We start from the raw sequence: 21,763 nt of genomic DNA on the forward strand, positions 1-21,763 counted from the left end.
ATGTAGGGACTGGAGCTGGTTTGACAAAGATTATGAAAGCCGCCAGTGCTGACTTGTATTGATTTGTATTTAACCCTGTACACCCTTATATTCGGATGCATATTATCTATAGTACCCTCAATAAATTTCCTATGGTAATGACAAGGAGAATTTGTTTAAAAATTAAGAGCTTTTGAAGCTTGTGATCATTTTCTGTGTTTTCCTAACCTCGATGTTTCAAGGGTGATACTGAAAGGCGAATTAGATGCAAGTCACTATAGGGGTCAAAGGGTAACACATTGCACTAAGGGCTTTTTGTTTGGTTTTTATTTTATGTTTGTTTTTTTTTTTTGGGGGGGGGGTATTTTCTTTGTTTTTGTTTGGCTGTGCATGAGACAGTTTTGGATTTAAAGCTCTCTGTCATGTTTTTTGTGTTTTCTTTGATTTGGTTTTTGTTCTCAAAACGTAACAGCTAAATTTCAGCGAAAACGTCTACAAAGTGGATCGTGATGGGGAAATTCTAAACGATGAAGGCGGCATTTCTTTGAGTCTTTTCAGAATACGAATCCTCTCAGGCTGGCAGGCAATCAATTAAAACCATGACGTCATTGAGTTCGGTCAATCAAAGAGAGAGTGTCCCTACATTCGATTTGTTTTTTACCATTGGATGAGAAATAATGCTCAATGTATGGTAATTTAAAAATGAAAAAAAGCTATTAAGACAAATTCCATGTTATTTCTCGGTCAGAGAGAGTCATGAGTGTTCCTTGTGGCAGAAAGCTAGTCTTTTTCCTTATTGCTTCGATCTCCCTTTTCGTCGACACGGTGACAGGCCACCGTCACGATGAAAATCAAGCGATTACGGACAACGAGAAGGAGGTCAAAATTGGAGTGTTACTTCCCATGACTGGTTACTGGCCAATCGGAAAAACTTCAGCCTCCGCCATAACCATTGCTGTTGATCGGATAAATGAAGACCAAACACTATTACCTGGCTATAACATGACTTTTCTGTGGAACGACTCTATGTGTCTAGCTGCGGAAGGTCTGAATCAAGCAGTGGAATTCCGAATCGCAGGTGTTGACGCCATCATTGGAGATGGATGTGATATCATCTGCGGACCGGCCGCGATTTTAGCCTCCTCGTGGAATCTTCCGATGGTTTCCTGGGGATGTGAGTCGCCAACGCTATCAGAGAAAAGCATTTACCAGACGTTTGCGCGAACTGTTGGATCTTTCTCAAAAATGGGAAAATTGTTTCTGTCGGTATTTCGCTATTTCAAATGGAAGAGCATCGGAATTTTGGCATCGACCGAGAGTATATGGCAACTGGCTATGTCGGGCTTGATGAAAGACTTTCTGGAGAACGACATCGAGATTAGATACTTACACACTCTTAGTCCAGGGCATGTTTTGGTGACAGAAAGAGAGGAGTTCAAAAGCACGCTGTTACACGCCAAGGAAACGGCGCGAAGTAAGTGGACGCAGAAATGAATGAGAAATTTTAATAGAACTGGATGGAACACAGTTCATGGCGCAGTAAAGCGAGTAATGTCAAACTGGCCGAGTGCGTAACGTGTGGCTGATTTGAAAAAGCAAGCTCTAGAATCTTTGAACCGTAGAACATGAAGGTCGTATTACTAATTATGTAACAAATTATCGTAAAGTAATTTATTTATGAAATATTTGGTATTGTATCATCAGTTCATAGCTTGAATTACTTTATCGTAAACTTTAAATAAGGTTACAATTTTTGGCAAGTCTTGAAATGTCAGGCTCAAAAACTTTTTACAGTGGCCAATTTACATTATCAACTCTGTTGATAGAACCAAATTATCTTGTAAAACATCACACCGACACTTTTCTTTAAAAAATTATCACCTTTATTCAGAATGTTATTTAGCTCAGGAAAATTGATTTTGTTATCCAACCAAACTTTTTCCTTCCCAAAGTTTGATTAGTTAGCCTGGACAGTATTTTAAAAATTTCCTTAACCAGTAACATTTTCAGCTTTTAAACATCAATTGGCTGTAGATTTGTCGTCCGTTTCGACTTCAGCTTGAACAATTTGAGGTAGTGTCTGCGCATGACATTTAAGCTATCGCTTCGATACCCAGATACAGGCTTACCCCAGTAGCTTCACGCATGCGCACTTGTTTTTACTCTCTCTGTGTTTTGTTTTAGTATTTGTCATGTTATGCTATGGTGGCGACATGCGTGCGATTATGCTGAACGCACTCGACCTCGGCATGTTGAACGGCGACTTTGCGTTTCTAACTGTAAACCTTTTGCCATCCGCCACTGTTGGAAATAACACCTTTATGGGAAACGATGGCCGTGACGCGGAGGCGGCCTTGGCGTTTCGAGGAATTCTGAGTATCCACGTGCGCGAACCGACCACACCCTTATGGCAGTCGTTTAAAGAAAGAGTACGGGCAAAAATGAACGCATCTCCTTTTTACATAAAGTTGGATGACAGTGAGCAGGTAATTAAGCTGGTCGAAGGAACTCTTCATTAGTTATCGCGCGGGGGGGGGGGGGTAGGGAGGTTTGGAGAATTCTTTGGAGGGGGAGGACCACACGGTTTTCAGGGGGAACTGAGGGGAGGGTCAGTAATCCCTAACAAAGTATTAAGGGAGGACTATAGCGATGAATAACAACCGGTTCCGAGAAAGTAACTTTTTTTTAACGAATCGAGTGAATTCCTCGTGGAATTTTCAAATAAATTATTTTTGCACAAAATAAAACTCTGGTGGCCAAGTTTCTTTTTTCAGTTTATGGTTTCTTTCGGTTTCCTGTCGACTGTTTCTTATGTCTGTTAGCGTGGACAGGACAAATGAGGTTACAAGGGTTGAATTCAAACCCTTTTGTTAAGAATGACAAATAGGACCGGGGGGGGGGGGGGTAACCAAGGAAGGGATCCAATGATAGTAAAAAATTTTGGGGTGTTCTCAATATCAGTATGACGCCATTGTATATTTGTTTCTTATGGACAGGTGGAAGTTTACGCTGGAGCCATCTATGACGCCATTTATCTTTATGCGAACGCGCTCAATGAAACTCTTGCCGCTGGAGGGAGTAAAAAGGACGGAAGGGCGATCGTGAACAGAATGCTGAATCGAGAATTCGAAGGTAGTATGAGATCATTTGGAAGAGGGTCTAAATATGCGTCTTTTGTTGTTGATGAGATACATATCGATCAGGTGCAAGGGGTGCCTGAAGAAACTGGACAGCTGGAATTTGAAAACTTGTAGGTGCCTTGAGCAATAGCGAGGATGGTTTTAAAACGAGAAACGTAACTTCACCGAAATGGAGTCAGTGACTGTCTGTCCTTCTGTCATGTTTGTCCATCGCATGTGTATATCAGTTATTCTGAAAGTCTCTTTTTACACCGTTTTGTCTGTTTGGCTGTCTGTCTGTCTATCATTGGGTACAGAAACGGAAGACTAGAAGACGGGTATAAGAAGGAGGCTGTCATAATAAGTGTCAGATAAATTAAGTTCGAAGATTTGAGAGCAGATTATGCTTTTGAGAGTCACTGCTGAAAACATGGCATTATGCCGAAAATTATGCTCAATTGAGTGATTCAAAATGATAGCGTTAAACACCCTCTCGGTTCCCTATCTCCCCGCCCCTCACCCTCACCCCCCCTACCACGACCCCCCCCCCCCCCCCCCATTTCTACCACCAACTGGTGAAAATTGCTAGGGATAACAGACTTACAAAGTTCAGAACATAACATTTTACTGAATCAAGTTCCTTCTAAATGCGAACAAGAAAAGAGGGCTCCCTACTGACATTGCACAGGCTAAAGAGTTTATCTCTTGCGGAAGGTTAAGGGAAGTTTTAAGAAGAGTAGTTATTATGCCGGCATTACGCTCGATGCTTTGACTATGGTATTATACCCTAAATTATGCCGGAATAATTCATCTGACCCCAGGGCATAATTACTCTGACCCCAGGGAATAATTGCGCTGACCCCAGGGAATAATTTTTCGGACCCCATGGAAAAATTGCTCTGACCCTAGGGAATAATTACACTAGCCCCAAGGAATAATTGCTTTGACCCCAGCCACAATGGTGGTTGTTAGGCGTCCATCAGTTCCGTTGCGGGGTAATAGAGAGTAAAAAGAAAGGGTGAGGGGTAGGAGAAGGGTGGGAACTGACGGAGATTGTTTCTTTTCTCCCAGGGGCTTCCGGAATAGTGCGTATAGACAGTTCCGGTGACAGAGAACCCGACTACTCGCTCAAGTATTACGTGAATGGAAGCTTTCAGAACATCGCTGATTACAGTCACAAAACTGGAGGCTTTAATCTCAGAGGTTGGTACCTTTGCCTCGGAATTCTCCCAACGTCCTTGGAAGGTTGTCGCTTAAAATGTAAGGAGAATTCAGGCGGCATCATTTTTGTAGAATTATCACCGTGTCTACGTTACTGCTTTGCAGATGTGAGCGTGATCTGGGCCGGGGGTCGGACCAGACCTCCATCAGACAAACCGAGGTGCGGATGGGATAGGGAGCTGTGTTTGGAGGAAGAAAAGAAAAGTAAAAATTTCGTTCTTTCTTTGCCATTCAAATCGACATCATGTAAAATTTGTGATCGTGAAGTCTAATGAATTGTTCTGATTGCTTTTCTAGCTGCACGTATCGTAAATGCGGTGATAGGTGCCTCTATCTCTGGGGTGGTGGTGTTAGCTTTCATGTTCTTCATAATTATCAGGTAATCAACAGGTTTTCTAGCTAGATCTCTCAAGCTTTAACCACAGGTTGTCTTATTCTCCCTCAAAATTAAAAAGTTAGCAAATGTTTCTTTCCCAACGCGCTCGAGAGGACGAAAGATATTTTCCATGACTTTCAATTTAGTGCCGTTATCTCGAGATCGGACAACTTAAACGTCCCGGGCGTAGACTGGTGTCATTTAGGTTTCTCTGAAAAATTTTCCCTGGATGTCTTGAACTTTGGTCGAGTCCTTGGGCACAATGCTTTGCTGAGATACCACCGAGATTCCACCTTGAGAGTCTCAAACCGTGTTAACATGAGCACGTTGGTCCTAAGAAGCTTAAGATTTAAGGATTCAGTTGTATTTTCCTGTTTTGATATAGGAAGCTTCGTTATGAGGCAGATTTGGCTGAAAATATGACGTGGAAAATCCGCTTTGAAGACCTCAAAATGAAAGAAAACGTTAAACAGAAGCCTAAACCCCAGGGCATGTTACCGTTCTGGTTTAATAATTTCATCATGCCTAACCAGGTAAGATGGCAGGAAGCACATGTTTGTCAAAATCCATCAGGTGTTATAAAATTGTTTTGAATTTACTTCTGCAGTCACACTTCAGTGAGGTCACAGACTTACCTTTCGCTATTGAGGGGAAGGCTGCATACCCTCCACTCTTTTTGTGTCCTTTTCCTGGTTCTGTGCTCAGTTTGCGCACTTAATACGGAAGCAGCGTACACCTTTTCCAGCGCTTTGCAATGACTGTACGTTTCCAGAGCTATGCACGCGCTTCATGTCTTTCCGCGCCTCGCTGAGGTGAAGTGTTTTCTCGTGCTTGACAAAGATTGAATTTATTCCAGCGTTAGACACTAGCTGCATTTCTAACCAAAAGGCTGCATGATGCGGTGGTTCCAAGCTTGTTCAAATAGTTTTAGAGTCAATGGTTGCGTACTCACCGCTTACCACTTCATTTTAGTAACCTATTTTACTCTTTTTTCATGCACTGGAAGTTGTAAAATATGAACCCTTAGGCTATGAAGTATGTTCTACAATATTCTACACACACTCCAGCCAGCGATATGTTTTGGAAATATGACATGTTTTTCTAGAGCTTCTTCATTACAGAAAAATAACGCCCATGTTAACTATGATATTTCAAACCAACGCGGCGTAAATTACGAATTGAGGGAAATAGGTTTTTTCTTAGGAAGGAAATAAGAATAAATAATCAGATGGGGCCGAGTAAAATTAGGCATTAATATCATGCGTGTTGCAGCGCGATTCGGGAAATTTATGCAACTTCTGAAACACAGTGATATTAATCCTTAATTTTACAAGGAAATAAACGATTACTTGTTGATGATATTGAGGGCCAAAGTTTCTTTCATTAAGACCTCGCTGAGGTGATGTGTTTTCTCGTGCTTGACACAGCCTGAATTTGTTCCAGCGCTAGACACTAGCTGCATTTCTAACCCAAAGTGCTGTTTTCCCGCGCTTTGTAAAGTGCGCATGAGCGTCAGCGCTTGGTCGAGTCTACCTGCTTTCCTGCGCTTTGTGAAGGCTACACGTTTCCCGCGCTTGATATTTACAGATTAAACTGATTATTTCTCGTTATACCTTTACTCCAGACTGCAGCCTCATCTAGCGCCAACCCAACCCACGTGAGCCGAAATAATGAGAATTCTTCCGCAATATCGGATTTAGAAGATAAAGCAGAGTACGCGGGCACGACTATTGGAGAGTATCATGTTAGTGTTAGTGCTGACTTATGTGCGCTTGTGTATTTACGGAAACGGCTCTGTTTTCTTTAATTTTTATTTCACTTCTGCCGGTTTTCGTGTCCGTCTTTCCACCCATTTCCACCTTCCGGGAGCCTAACACGAAATAGAGCCACACTAAACGAACTGCATTTTATTTCAGGTAATTTAGTGTTAACAACTGGGTTGAAAACGTAAATTAGCCACCGTAAAGGGTAAAAAAGCTGACGTTTCGAGCGTTAGCCCTTCGTCAGAGCGATTGGAGCGATTGAAAGGGCTAACGCTCGAAAAGTCAGCTTTTTTACCCTTTACGGTGGCTAATTTACGATTTCAACCCAGTTGTTAACACTAAATTACCTGCTATACTCTCCCACCGACGCAGCACCACAGTTTCTTTAGAAACTTACCCCTTTATTCATTTGCATTTTATTTCAGACGCAAACGGTAGTTATCAAACGACTCAGGAAAAGAAGCGTTCAACTGACAAGAGACGTTTTGATAGAACTAAAACAGGTATTGTAACAGTAATGGCATGGTAGTGATCCAGAGGGGGAGGGAGGGAAAGCTACTTAAACTAATGAGGGGAGGGAAAGAATGGAATGTCCATCCTTACATTAACACAGATTGTGAGATAATTAGTAAACTGCTGATGTCTCTTGTGTCTTTTCTTTCGAAACGAGAAACAAAAATTTTGCCAGTTGCCAATGAAACTCATAGGCTGACAATATGAAAATTAGATATGAAATTTCCTCTCTCACTTTTAGCCGCAACGTTTTTTGAATTTTCCAAGGACAATGAGCAAAACAGAATACGCATCAATGTGCGATTTTATTTTTCTCTGCGAGGGTGTTTGCGCTTTTCAATGTTTCATTTCTCTAAGTTAGCTGAGCGCTTATTAATCGTTCTCTCCCAAGATCTCATTGGTAATTCTCCTTACTGTCTACCATGTTAGTTTAGAGAATTCGATATTGGATCACTTAACTATTCCCTAACTGATATTTTCCTCATTCTCATCACTTGTCTGCTTTACACTGCATTGATATTGTAAGGAGAAATTATGCCATGGTCACTCTTGGGAGTTATAGTGCTAAAATCTTAGATCTCGGGTAAACTTTAAGTTTCATGCTGTTTTTTTTTTCGTAATTAGAAACGTTCAGACGTTTCATTTCTTTCGGCATCAGCTACATGTAGGTATACTTACAACCACGACCACATTTCCTGCTTTTTCCTTCTTAAAGGTACGAGATTTGAGTCACGAGAATCTCAACCCATTCATTGGGGCGTGCATTGAGTCACCAAACATCCTTCTTGTGTGGTCCTACTGCAAGAAAGGAAGCCTACAGGTTTGTAACTCGTTTGTACGCGAGTTTTTACGCGAGTTTGTTGAAACATCTTTTTGTGTCATCTGGTGGAGAGGCAACCACCCTACACATAGAGGGACCCAAGATGCACCTCGCGCCTGCATAAATTTTTCAGTATGTTCCGTATTCACATTTTCTTCTTGAACGATTTTCAATCGATTGTCGAGAGTAATCTAGAATTGCATTGATTTTACTTTATTTAACTCTGTGGCTTGTTAACCCTTTACACCCTAGCATCAGTATGCATATTCTCCATACTGTTCTCTATACGTTCCCTAAGGTGCTGATAAGTAAAATTTGTTTCACAACAAAGAGATTCTTTACTTGGTGATCATTTCCTTTATTCTTGTGCCCTTAACGTTCAATTCAGGGGTAATGTCGTAAGGAGAAATTAGATACTAATCACACCTAGAAGTTAAAGGGTTTAAACCACTCACACCATTATCTCATCTCTCGTGAAAGATCTATTCACGCAGGCACTCAAATTTCGCCATTTGCTATTCTCGCTCTTGTATCGTTTGTCTGTAGGATGTACTTGCGAATGATGAATACAAGATAGACTACGCTTTCAAGTTATCTATGTCCATCGACATTGCAGCAGTAAGTGAAAACTGTTTTTGTGGTCACTCACATCTTAAAGTTTGTTGCCGCTACTGAATTAAAAATGTCCCCACTTTCCATCACCTTTCCACCTTTTTCATGGTAACCCTGTTCTCCCACACTTGTCATTAGCCACAGGTTTCCCTCTTCTTTAGAGCAGCTGCTGACTTTTTCATTTTTGCTCGCGCTCTACATCGGATGAATAGTTCCGTGCAATTGGCGTAAGCTACAAATCAATTCTGTACTCGAAACCGGGTAGATATTTTCTTACTTTGGACACTAGTGAAAAATTTTTCGCGAGCTGCTTTTTAGCTCGATACTTTTCTCTTGCCTTCCATTAGATACATGTTTCAAAGCGCATCTCACTAGTTATTTCTCCCTTTAGACGTCATCTACAACGCTTCTTCGAGCATTCGAGCTCAGTTATTTGCCTCCTCTAAGCCTGCGAGCACGCCCTCACTATCCGCCCCGGGAAAGAATAAAGACGAGTCGCGGAGAGGTTAGACGGGGGTCTGGCACTAGTAATTACCTGTGATAGAACCCTAGCAGACCTCTTATCGACTTGCGTTTTTCGAGGCCTCACACTTTCCTAAGGGACGGAAAAACGCTGGTGCCGAAACACCAGTACTAAGAAAAGGGGTTAAGTTTCTAATGAAACTGTTTTGCTGCGTGGATGGGACAGTATAACAAGACTTTTCGAGAGTTAGTCCTTCGTCATTGGCTCTGACGAAAGGCTAACGCTCGAAACGTCAGCTTTGAAATTCTTAACGGTGGCCAGTTTACGTTATCAACTCAGTTGATAATTCCAAATTACAGCTAACGAGGGCTTGCTCGTAAGCTAGCCCCCCTGTGGTTTTTTCGTGTTTCATTACTTATCCAGCAATTAATTCACGTCTGACCGCTTCCTGGATCTCAAGACGGCTGTTTTATACCTAAATCTTTCATTTTACCCGACCTCCAGGGTATGAAATATTTACATAACAGTCCAGTCAAACTTCATGGTAACCTCGCCTCATGGAACTGTATGATTGACAGCCACTGGGTGGTGAGCATTACAGACTGGGGACTGCATGACTTTAAGGAAGGCGAGGATAAAGTGGACTGTGATGTAACAAAGATGTACGCAGGTAAAGAAGCAGAAAAATACACCTGATTCTTTGCACATGTCTGAATGAGGGCGTTGCTTTTCCCAGCTGAGATCACCAGTCGAGAGTTTACAATTCATAAATTCTAACTGCAAAGCTTGAGATAAACGTTACTGTCCATGCTTGGCCTACGAACAGAAATAAAACAAGATATGAGAAATAACCCATATAAGGAGGCATCACTCACTCCAGAATTCTCTGTAGCTCCATAGTGGTGGACTGGAGCGAGGGTATGTGGTTCGATTCCTCATGAGGATTCAGATTTATTTCTATGCCCCAAAAGAGCGACAAAACAATCAGCATCTTTCTTTAAAAATAATGTTGCTAAGCCTGTGTCAGGCACTCAGTTGGTGTAAAACATCCAATAGTTCCTGGAATGAAAACATGAAACCAGAGAGTCTATCGATCAGACCAATCTCACTTTCATTTCCCTTGCTCTATTTCGCGTTGATCTGTCAGTGCTTTTGGCATACTTATTGACGGCATACTCATCTCTTCATTTTCTTTTACAGATCTGTTATGGACAGCACCAGAACACATAAATCTAAGCAAGGTGGAGAGAGAAGGCTTGTCACAGAAAGCTGACGTCTACAGTTATGGAATTATCTTACAGGAAATTGCTACTCGCTCAAAACCCTTCATTGATTGTCCTCTTGGACCTAAAGGTACATTAAACGGCTTTTCAAAACGATATAGTCAGAGATACGGCTCCGATTAAAATCAATCATCTTTGTGAGGACTCCAGTCCTTGCCTTACATAAACCTCACCTTTGTGGATGAGAGGATACCGCTGTTGAATTAACAGCGCACGCCGGCGCAAAAGAACACATTCGAGTTTACATGTTTTTTGTGCAGTGGATTTCCCTTAACAATCCTCTCAGCCTTACAGAGAGAGAATTCACCTCTTTAGCTGGATAATTCCTTACCGAGGAAAGACAGTCATTCTTACAAATCACACATACTGTGTATTTATTTATTTTCTTTTTATTTCTGTGAGAAAAAGTTCGTGGCTGGTCGTTTAGAATCATCAGATACTTTTGGAATTGTTAAGAAAATTCGCTGATGATAGAAATCTGGCCCTTTATCGGAGAATGATTCCCAACCGCGTGTTAACAAGCTACATTTATGCACAAAGAGACAACGAACAAAGAACATTGTAAGAGTCTTTGAATGCGATTCCCAACTAGGAAACTCTGATGATTTCCTTGGCTGAGATGAAACATCGTGTCATACTGGACACAAACTATTTTCCATTTGTATTGAGGAATTTTTTTTTGTTCCTTTTGTAATACAGAAATTATCCATCGTATCATGGGGCATGACGACCCTCCATTCCGCCCAGACCTGACCTCGGTGGAAGTGAGGCCCGAGTTCGTTGATTTGATGGTCGACTGTTGGAGTGATGATCCCGAAGAAAGGCCGCATTTTTTTCGCATCGTAGATCGCCTCAAGAAGATTAGCGGCAGGTATAATTATTTAAGTATATTTATCAATATTACATGCTCATTGAAATTATTAGTAAACCTTGCAATCTGATTGGCTTACAGTAGAATGATTTATTCCCTTATTCCACTTGTTTTGCTTCAAATGGCATCTTTTCTATAGAAAATAGAAAGCAACAAATCAGATTTCAAAGCGTGTATAAAGTAACCAATCACATTACAGGTAATGAGAGACAAAGAAGCTATCATGTCTCAAATTTTGCAACTTTTGTTCTTAAAACTTTATCTGTTTTCGAAACTCTGAATTAATTTTATTAGAAAATCGAGTTAAACAATTTAAAAATAAATGCAATAAAGTGGTAATTGAATTTCGTGTCGTGAAATTTTGGTATGAAATAATTTTTGTGATTCGAAATATGAAACTCGCGCTGCGCGCCCGTTCGATTTTGAAATCACGCGTATGATTTAGGACCAAATTTCACTCCACTCAGTTTAATTATCATTACTTTTCATCACAGTCCCTAATATAATCATCATCATTACAACGTGGCACTTAAAAATAATTTTTGTTTGTGCGATAGGCTGTTAAATTTATTCCATCATTTCGCACAAAGCGAACTAATTTTAGTACTTACTAATTTCCTCTGCATTGTTCAGGGGATCAAACATTGCAGAAAATATGGTGTCTATGATGGAAAAGCACGCCAATCACTTGGAGCGACTTGTGGACGAGCGAACAAGACAACTAAACGAGGAGAAAGAACGAACCGAGAAGCTGCTTAATCGTCTTCTTCCACCGTAAGTTGGAATTTACGCACTTATCGGAGTTGGAGCTTCTACTGATCTTTGTCATGTTATTGTTATATATATTACCAGGCTGTATATTATTGTCATAACTGGCCTTTGGTTGGATTTATTTTAGATTAAACTGTGCAAATGAAAGGTATTGAAATATATACATGCTGCTCAAATTGATTTCTTTATTCAGTGGTTTCCAGCCTCGCTTTCGCGTAGCGTAGGCGACGAACAAGACCAAAAAAGGCGTGAAGGATTTTGGTCAGTGCATACTAGTGGTTCCTTCCCCTAAAATAGTTCAATTTACCATTGCTCTCTGTCTGTAGGATGGTCGCCGAACAATTGAAGACACGCAGCTCAGTCCAAGCTCAGGAGTTTGAAGAAGTCACCATATTCTTTAGTGACGTTGTGGGATTCACTAAGCTGGCGTCTCTCAGCAAACCACTAGAGGTATAAAAAACGATGAGCAGTGTATACTAACTACGCTGAGTTAAGCTAAAATTACACTCGTGCAATCAGTCTGGAAAAAAATTTTCTTTGGCAAGCCAATCTTGGCAATGAAATTGAAAATAACTTCTTACTCAACGAGTATAAGGGTCGCAGTGGGTAATATTGGCTCGAGGTCGTGGCAGTACGTGATGTTTCGTGGAAACAGTCCGTAAGGCAAAATACCAACCTAGTAACAACCAATTAGAACGCCCAGATTTACCCCAAGCCCTTCTTGCCATATAATAATGAAGCTTATCATCTACCATGTCCTCCTTCGAATGCAGATTGTAGATTTCCTGAACGATCTCAACGTCGCTTTTGACGAGATAATCACACGATTTGAAGTTTACAAGGTAAGTGCTGAATGCTTTTGAAATGCCATGTACTCCGCTCCTTCATATTTTTCTTTAAGACGAAACAAACAAAAAAATTACAATTATACACCTTCAACTTGGTTACAAAGCAGGAGAGGCACGAGCACGCCAGAGTCAAGTGAAAGCCTGGGGTGAGACAAAGCTGTTATTAGCTCCAGGCCTTCTGGTAAATCCCACCATTACGAGGCTCGTAGTTCAAATCCATCTTGCAAACTGCTGGAGTCAGAAATTTCAATTATAAATGGAGATGGTAAAGTTTGAACGCGCTCGTTGTGTAAAGAAAGATGTTATTCATTTTCTTAGGAGCGCTGAACAAAGGGAAAATCTGAAAATTTTCTCTATGATTAGCACTATTTTATTACAGTTTTGCTAAAGTTGACGCGATCGTTCCCTTGCAAGGTCTGAGGACCAATTTGTTCGGCAAGAACCCTTGTGACAATAACGTTCCTTTCAGGTCGAGACTGTCGGTGATGCATACGTCGTGGTTAGCGGATGTCCCAAGTTGAACGGCAACAAACACGCTGGAGAGATCGCGAGCATGGCTTTGGAGCTTCTAAGTCACATGTTTTTCTTTCGTGTCCGTCATCTTCCAGATCATCAGCTTCAACTCAGAATTGGAATACACACAGGTAACTTGTACTATGATCGCCGCCATCTTTGAAACTACTCAGTAACCTGGCCGTACAGGCAAAACCACAGGACCCCGGATAAAAAGTTCAAGGATTGAACTTTCGTCGACTACTCCCTCACAGTAGCTATTTTTATACAAGGCCCAGTTATTCAAAGGGCGGATAACGTCATCGAACAGATACATTGCTATACAGCGAAAATCTACTGGATAGAGATTTTTCCAGCGGATGGTGTTTTCCGTCCTTTGAATAAATTAAACGGGTACAGGAACATAAGCTGGTAAAAACAAACCCTCAAGGTGACTTTTCGAAATCCAGGGGGAGGGGGGGGGGAGGGGAAGAAGGAAATATGCGCTTGATTAGCATTTTATTCCAAAGGAATAGAAAATTCGAATTAAGGATGGAGGTTAGAGAACTCTCTTATCAGTTAGGGCAACAAGGCTACAAGGCCTTGACTGATAAGAATGTTCTGTTGTCAACCATGTTCAAGGAAACGTTGTGAAGAAGATTTAAAGGCTCCATAGCCGTTCCATAAGTGTAATTTATTCTTATATATTGTGCTGTACTGACCCTCAGGTCCTGTTGTTGCTGGTGTAGTTGGCGTCACAATGCCCCGTTTTTGTCTGTACGGCCATACTGTTCATATCGCATCGAAGATGGAGAGCAGTGGCTTTCGTAAGTGCTCTGTTGTCCTGCTTTATTTTCAAAGAATAACTGACTTTGATTTGTGCTACGAATGAAGACCTAACAGCTATAAAGGCCTGGTAGCTAAGTATAAAGCCTGTTAGCTAAGTATGAAGGCCTGCTAAGATGTGCGCACTCGCTTGCAAGTATTTTTCAAAGCCCAAACATTTCCAAACAATGTGAGGGCTGGTCAATAGCGTAAAAACGATTTCTTTTTTGGTTGAAAATAAATCCCCAACCCCACTCTAACATATAAAATCGAAAATGTGAATTTAAATCAGTAATACAATTTAGTTGTCAGATAACCTGTCTAAAATTTTTTTCCGATTTCCTTTTCAAACAAATTTGTCGATTGGGGAAGGTAGAGCACAGAATTCATAAAGGAGTTCTTGATAAAACCCTGAGGATTTATTATGAGGCCTCTGTTGCTTCGCCAGCTCATCGTATCCACGTCAGCCGAGAGTCCCGCGCCAAATTAGTGGAGCTTGGAGGCTATCATCTCCAGGAGAAAGGCCAGGCACAGATTAAGGTGAGAAAATAACATTTTGTAGAGGCTGTGCGCATGTGTGCATGTGCGCATTCGATTAGATAATCCTTAAGTATCCCTGAATCTTCCTGGCGTAGCTTGTCACCAGGCCCTTATTATTATCAGCGTTGTGGCACGAGCGTTTCTTCGCCCGCGAGAAAGTTTGAGGTCAGTGAGAATTCTGCAAGGGAACTAACACTAATCAGCACCAGACAACTTACAATAACAGACCTCTTACAGGCTCGCGTTGCTCAAGGACCTCAAGGCATCAAAATTTTTCGCTCGTACTGAAGGGCTAATAATGACGGCCTGGTCACATGCTGTTCATGGCGTTTCTTTCGAAGACGTTGGTGATCGTACAATGACTTAACGGCGCTGAAAAGAAGCTTAAATACATCAATTTGTTTCCTGGACTCATAAAGACAAATGAACGCATTGTACTTGTACTTACAGGAACGTTCCCTTAGTGCGGAGAAAAGAAATATTTTTATCGCTCCAAATGCAAAGTATGTAGAAAGCAAACTCTAAAGGAAAACTCTTACGAGGGCGTTAAGGGAAATTATCACATTATCGATTAGAGAAATCTTTTTCGGCAGCGTAAGTGGAGTAGTTAGTAGTTAATATCAACAATCATAACTTAATAATGTAAAAAGGGATGTGCTGAACTCTTAAATTAGTTTAAATTAACTAGATTTAACCTCGTTTCATTGTGTTCTACAGAGACTGGGTCTAGTCACAACATATTGGCTGATAGGGAAGGAGGGTTTTGACAAACCCCTGCCCGACCCCCCTGAGGAGATATCTGAGCCACTCTTTGAGACTTTAGACGTCTATTATGCAAGCTAAGAGCTGAGAAATCAAATGAACCTATTCAGTTTTCTCTCTGCGATTATTGTAAGATGCCAATTGCCTTGTGTATTTAAGAGATAAACATTAATTCCTTGCCTGATAGAAATTTAACAAATGACATAAATCTTAAGATGGCACTGCTCAGCTTGGAGCAAACTATCAAGAAACATATTTTCTCGGCTGTTCTAACTGAAAATATTCTTTACAAGTAACGGAAATTCTTCAAGAGGGCATTGGTGGAAAGGCCTACGATTTTGATCTAGTCGCGAGGCGGGGCGCCACGCTTAGCGTGTTCCGTGTCTTTCTTCCTCCCTCTTCACCCTACCCGGATATAAGTTTTGGGTTCACGTTTGATCGTATAACATCACACTTGTAAAAACTATGTAATTAAACCAATAAAACCTTCTCAAAGAAGCTGCTTAGAGCTGAAATAGTAGCCTTGTTTTTGAAACACCGCATTACTCTCCTGAGTCAACTTTTTTTAGTTTCATGCAGCAAGCTCCACAACCGAGCGAATTATAGGGAATCCTGATCAGTATGTTCTGATTACCTGCCGTATAAAATCTCAGTGTTTCCATTTGTGAAGTTCCTACCTTTCAGAATCCACTGAAAGGAAACGACCAATGCCTGCCTAGTACATGGTGACACCACATTACAAAATAGCAAAATAACTTCAAGAAAACCTCCACCAATGGTACAAGTTGTCGTGAAATCATCAAAAATGATCTTTTAAGTAAAAATTGTTGGTAACAATGGAAACAATGCGTTTATGGACTGAGAAATGGAAAAATTGGGATTTTGGTTTATGCCGCCCTGTTGAATCGTGTAAACGCTTGGTGATACCTCCAGTTGTGCATTTGGACGCCTTTGCTTGGGAAAGCGAAAGGGACATGTTTTGTCGCTCAAAATGCGAGGTATAAGTACAGAAAAAGCCAAAACGAACTCTCCCACGAGATAGTTTAGGGGAAACTATGATAATTATTTAGGCAGAGCAAATGGGACAGTTATCAGGAACGACACTTGATGTTACTCGTCACTTCTGCAGAAGGGTGTGTGCTACAATCTGAAGTCAGCCCGAACTTGTTGTTTTTCTACAGAGACTGGGTCTGATCACAACCTATGGGTTGATAGGAAAGGAGGGTTTTGACAGACCCCCTGCCCGACACCCCGGGAGGAGATATCTGAGTCCCTCTTCGAGACTTTATACGTCTATTATGCGAGCTAACACAACCGTGAAATCAAATGGCCTTTTTTAGTTCTTTGTGCGATTATCGTAAGATGCCAACCGCTTGGTGTATTTTAGAGGTTAATCATTAAATTTTTTACCTCATATAAATTTGACAAACTACTTGAATCTTAAGATGCCACTGAAAAGCTTAGATCAAACTATCGAGGAACACCTATATTGTTCTCGGTCATTCTAACCGACGATATTCTCTATACGAAAGAAAATCCTAGAAAAAGGCGTTGGCACGGAGGTCTACAAGTTTGATTAGGTCACGCAATACGCCACGCGAGGAAGCACGCGTGTCGTGTATTTCTAGCTCCCTTACACCTGGTCTGGACCTAGGTTATGAGTTCACGTTTGATCACCGAAGCCTTCTGCTTATCATTGACCGCAGAACGTCGCGCTTGTGAAAGCGATGTCAATAAAACTGTAAAACCTTCTGGAAGCTTAGACCTAAAGTGGTGGTCTTGTCCTTGAAATACCGCATTCCTTTGCTGGAATACACTCCATCTGTTGTAGCAAACTTTACAACCGGGAGAAATCAATAAAGCGAATCCTGATCAGTGTGATCTGATTGCCTGCAGTACAAAATATCCTAAGCCTCCTTCATACAAATTTTCTTTGGCAGTTTTCAGCCTTTTAAAGGGGAATGTTAGAAGTATTTCATTGTGAATAAACTTTGTAAGAGACCTTAACTGGTGAAACAAGTTATCGTTAACTTATCAAAAAATGATCTTAAAAGTTAAAAATCGTGGGCACGATTGAAAAAGAAGTATTTAGTGAGAGAAAAAAAATCGAAAAGGATTATTGCCTGTTTTGAAAGAGGAACTCTTAGCGTGCTGCAATGTTGGATGTGCGACGTCACGCTTGGTGGGTGTGTGCAAGTCTGATCAGGTCACGCGTAGAACCATGCGAGGTGGGTGTGTGCGAGTCTGATAAGGTCACGCAAGGAGCCATGCGAGGTGGGTGTGTGCGAGTCTGATCAGGTCACGCAAGGAGCCATGCGAGATGGGTGTTTGCGAGTCTGATCAGGTCACGCGTGGGGCCATGCGAGATGTGTGTTTACCAAGGTTCTTTCTCTTATTATGCTGTAGATCCAGGTTTAAAAATATATTTTATTTAAGACCGTAGCACAATCAAATCTACGGTCAACAAAGGACAGAGAAAACTTTCCAAGAAGGGTGCTCCTGCAGACTCTTCAAAATCCTCCTTTGTGAAATGTCCATTCGTTGTCTCCTTCCAGTGATCTCCTCGTTTTTAGTGACATCTTCGAGCCGAACAACATCGGGCGAGTCAGTTTTCACATTTCAGAGAGCCAGGAATCCAAGGAATCCTCGATTAAAGTGTTTCTTGTCTTCAGAAAGTTTTCTGATTGGTTTATACACAAACCCTGCTGTCATAACAAATAATTGATTCCAAGAATAGCTACAAAAAAAAAGTCACAAGGAATCATTGTTTCGATTTCAATTCCGAGAAAAGCTGATATGCTCGAGCGTATGTTCAGTTCTTAGTGAAAAGCACATGGATATCAAAACGTTGCTTCACAATCTTCGTGAGGAAGTTTCGTGCCCAGTGTGTACTAACGTGTACACTGATCCAAAGCACCTTCCATGTCTACACACGTTTTGTCTGCAGTGCTTGAAACACTGGCACAGAACAAGCCATGGCCGAGACACAATCAGATGCCCGAAGTGTCAAGCTATTAGCAGAGTGCCTGATAGTGGCGATTTGAAAGATCTTCCTACCAGCTTTTATCTGAACGGCTTGATTGATGTGCTAGCAATTAAAGAGTGCAAAACCAGCCAAGTACGATGTGGAAATTGCGACAAGAAAAGCGCCGAGAGTTCCTATTGTTTTCATTGTTGCGTGTTTTGGTGTGACGAGTGCATCATTGGACACAACATCATTCGCAGCAATAAAGATCATCGTGTTCTAGCGCTCAAAGACTTTCAAGACAAGGACTATGAAGATGTGATGAAACGACCGGTTTTCTGTCCTAAGGAAGATCATAACAAAGAAGAGCTAAAGTATTTTTGCAAAGACTGTGAAACGCCAGTTTGCCAAATATGTGTCACATTGGATCATGGAGGTCATAATATGAAGTTAATCAAAGAAGAAGCGGAGAGACAAAGGACTGAAATGAAATCTTTTATTGAAAAACAGCGACACAATTTACAAGCAAAGATGAATGCCATGAGACAGCTCGATGAAGAATGTGCCACACTGATACAACAAGGCGAAGATGTGAAGAGAGAGATTCAAACATTTGTTGACAATTTAACTGCAGTCATTGAAGCAAACAAGAAAAACATATTGGCAGAGGTGGAGAATGAAACAAGCAAGTCGATTGAAAGCATAACAAGGCGAAAGACCGAGATCGAGCGTCAAATGACGGCCATAAAATCGTCCTTGGAGAAGGCTGAGAAACTTTATACCCGAAGTACAAACGCTGAAATCGTTCAACTGAAAAAATCATTAGACGTTATTTTTAAAAAAGTTGATCAAATGGAACCAACCAACCGTGACCTGGACCTTGTGGCTCATTTTTTCTTCGTTGAAAATCAAAAGTTATTCGTCACTGTCAAATCCGAAGACATTGGAACTTTGAAAAAACCAACAAAAGCAAGTCAGTGTGTTATTGAAGGCAAAGGACTGCAGGAAGGAATTGCTCTCCGTGAAGCTCACTTTACCTTGACAACAAAGGACACCGAAGGAAGACAGTGTTATGATGAACGTGACCATGTAACGGTTGAGATCAGGGACGAACAAGGACGAGAATGCACGTCAGAAATACAAATAAATGACTGTAAAGATGGACTCTATCAGGTCAGATATTGTCCCAGAGATCTAGGAAAATGTCGAGTGACTGTAAAGGTAAATGGGCAACATATTGGGGACAGTCCTTTCACTGTACAGGTAACACCATTTCAGTTTAAACCTGTTCTTTCTTTCGGAAAAAAGGGCTCGTCTGAAGGAATGTTTAGCTTTCCTTGGGGGGTAGCAGTTAATGCTAGAGATGAGATAGCTGTAACTGATCATAACAACCACAGAGTCCAAATTTTCAATAGTGAAGGAAATTACTTAAGATCGTTTGGTGGCCATGGTAACAAAGAAGGAGAATTTCAATCTCCTATCGGAATAACATACCATAATAATGGAAATATTTTCGTGGCAGACTCTGGGAACAATAGAATCCAGATCTTCAGTGGGATGGGTGAGTACGTGGGAACCTTTGGTGGGAGAGGAAGCCTTGATAGTCAGCTCAAAAATCCCCGTAGTTTATCGGCAGACAGTGATGGGAATATCATTGTCGCTGATTCAGGTAACAGACTGATTAAGATATTTTCTCTTAGTGGCAATTTTTTAATGAAGATAGGAGAGCAGGGCTCTTTCATCACACCTATCCACTGTATTCAATATGAAGGATATATCATAGTGTCAGACTATAGTGAAGGTTGTATCAAAGTGTTTGACAGGAAAGGAAACTTTCAATACAAGTTTGGAAAGAACGGTGGAGGGGACGGGGAGTTAAATTGTCCCAGAAGTTTGTTCGTAAACAAATCAGGTCTCTTGATGGTCTGTGATGCAGGTAATCACAGATTACAAGTATTTGAGCTGAATGGAAAGTTTCTCGGCAAGTCTGGAACAAAGGGTGGCAATATAGGAGAGTTTAATTATCCAACCTCCGTAGCAGTTCTTAGAAATGGCCAAATTGTTGTGTCTGACTCTTCTAACAACCGTATACAGGTGATGGAATAGACTTATTCACATGTGGAGTTTTGTGCCACACAAAAATCAAACGATACATAATTTAGAGATCAATATTCGAATGAATAACAATGTAACTCCTGTTGATTCTCTAAATGACCTTCTTTGTTATTTTTAAACTTAAAATGAACAATGATTCAGATAATAATTTTGATTAGCTTGGATGGAAGTAGTTATCACTTACAGGGGGGGAGAGGAAGGAGGGGTAGATAGTGATTCAGAAATAAATTTTAAATTCTGTCTCCTTTCAACCCGAACACTAAGTGGCGGTTTTGCAAAAATAGGAAGAGACAAAACAAGACTATTAATCAATCACAGAAAGAAGGTAAAGGGCTAGAAAAATCAACCATTTTTGTTGCATCAAACAGCGTTCTTAGGAATGAAAGTGAAGGTGTACATTTTGTTAGTCTGAATGAAATTCAAATTTTCGAACTTTAAGCAAAGATTATTGAGAAGCACTTAGTCAGTATTGGTTACACTTTAAGTGCCTGTTTAAATGATATTACACAGTAGTTAAATGAAAGTGTAATGCATTAATGCCTGTTTATCACTTTTGTTTATCAATTATTGTCTTTTGCATATTCAAATTGTAGTGCACAGATTTACAGCCGTGCTAATCGTACGATCCCATTAGAAAATTTTCAGCTCAGCTGAAAACTTACAGAGCTAGAGTTCGAATCGAAGAAAACTAATTTCGACCTACTATTGAGAACTTTCAGCTGGTTATAGACGAAACTCTTCAACGGTCGTCAGACTTAATGTATCATTTTTTGTAGAGACTTTTTGCGTCATTAAAGAAGTTATGATTTATCTCAGAGCTGGCTCGGTGATTTGACCCTGATTTAAGATAATTATTGATAATTCATGAGAGATGAGCTTTTCACCATCAGTTCGCTTGAAGAGGAAAAAACACGGTAAAGGGAAGCTAGAAATCGTAAATAACAGTGTCAGGGTAGGAAACAAACGCAGTGCACAAGATGAAAGGGGTATTTTTTTGAGGATAAAGGATCTCCCCGTAGAGCATCTTAATCCCTCTCCTATCAGTACGTGCCAGGTAAACACTTCGAGGTTTTTAATGCTGTCGCGAAATTTTGAAATCAAAGTTAGGTTAGACGAGATTTTACAAGCGTTAATTACAACGTATAATGACTGATGTTTTACCAAATGAAACACCAGTATGATAGTAAGAAAAGGAGAGAAAACTATCGATAAACAATCTTGTCAGCTTTCAACAATTAGCTACTTTTGAAGTAAATCTTGTGAGAGGGCATTGACACTAAGGTGGGCGAGTCTACGAGTTTGATCTGGTCACGCAACGAGCCACGCGAGGCGTGTTCCGCGATTCTTAATTCCGTTTCCACAATAACAAAACGTCTTTTATTTAAGACCGTAGCACTGGAAAATCCACTGCGAATAAAACAGAAA

At 40.8% G+C, this 21,763-nt stretch overlaps 4 protein-coding genes across 4 annotated transcripts; all 4 read left to right on the forward strand.

The window, feature by feature from the left end:
* Positions 1-735: 735 nt before the first annotated feature.
* On the forward strand, positions 736-3,233 carry LOC136277835 (atrial natriuretic peptide receptor 3-like). Its single transcript, XM_066160573.1, has 3 exons — positions 736-1,453; positions 2,164-2,465; positions 2,976-3,233. Exons 1-3 carry the CDS (start codon positions 736-738, stop codon positions 3,231-3,233), a joined length of 1,278 nt encoding a protein of 425 aa, XP_066016670.1.
* A 55-nt stretch (positions 3,234-3,288) lies between these two features.
* Positions 3,289-11,521, forward strand: LOC131768389 (atrial natriuretic peptide receptor 1-like). The gene is made up of 14 exons (XM_066160575.1): positions 3,289-3,409; positions 4,170-4,301; positions 4,425-4,523; positions 4,617-4,698; positions 5,081-5,228; positions 6,320-6,439; positions 6,884-6,961; positions 7,687-7,791; positions 8,338-8,409; positions 8,795-8,908; positions 9,371-9,536; positions 10,067-10,219; positions 10,849-11,020; positions 11,515-11,521. Exons 1-14 carry the CDS (start codon positions 3,289-3,291, stop codon positions 11,519-11,521), a joined length of 1,569 nt encoding a protein of 522 aa, XP_066016672.1.
* A 139-nt stretch (positions 11,522-11,660) lies between these two features.
* On the forward strand, positions 11,661-15,339 carry LOC131768401 (guanylate cyclase 2G-like). The gene is made up of 7 exons (XM_059084137.2): positions 11,661-11,794; positions 12,118-12,241; positions 12,565-12,633; positions 13,109-13,283; positions 13,860-13,958; positions 14,405-14,496; positions 15,214-15,339. The coding sequence occupies exons 1-7, from the start codon at positions 11,676-11,678 to the stop codon at positions 15,337-15,339; spliced, it is 804 nt and encodes a 267-aa protein (XP_058940120.2). The 5' UTR covers positions 11,661-11,675.
* A 2,697-nt stretch (positions 15,340-18,036) lies between these two features.
* On the forward strand, positions 18,037-21,118 carry LOC136277898 (E3 ubiquitin-protein ligase TRIM71-like). The gene has a single exon (XM_066160727.1). It carries the CDS (start codon positions 18,092-18,094, stop codon positions 20,327-20,329), a length of 2,238 nt encoding a protein of 745 aa, XP_066016824.1. The 5' UTR covers positions 18,037-18,091; the 3' UTR covers positions 20,330-21,118.
* Positions 21,119-21,763: the final 645 nt, after the last annotated feature.

Source organism: Pocillopora verrucosa, chromosome 13, assembly GCF_036669915.1.
Source record: "Pocillopora verrucosa isolate sample1 chromosome 13, ASM3666991v2, whole genome shotgun sequence".
Classification (NCBI taxonomy): Eukaryota; Metazoa; Cnidaria; class Anthozoa; order Scleractinia; family Pocilloporidae; genus Pocillopora; species Pocillopora verrucosa.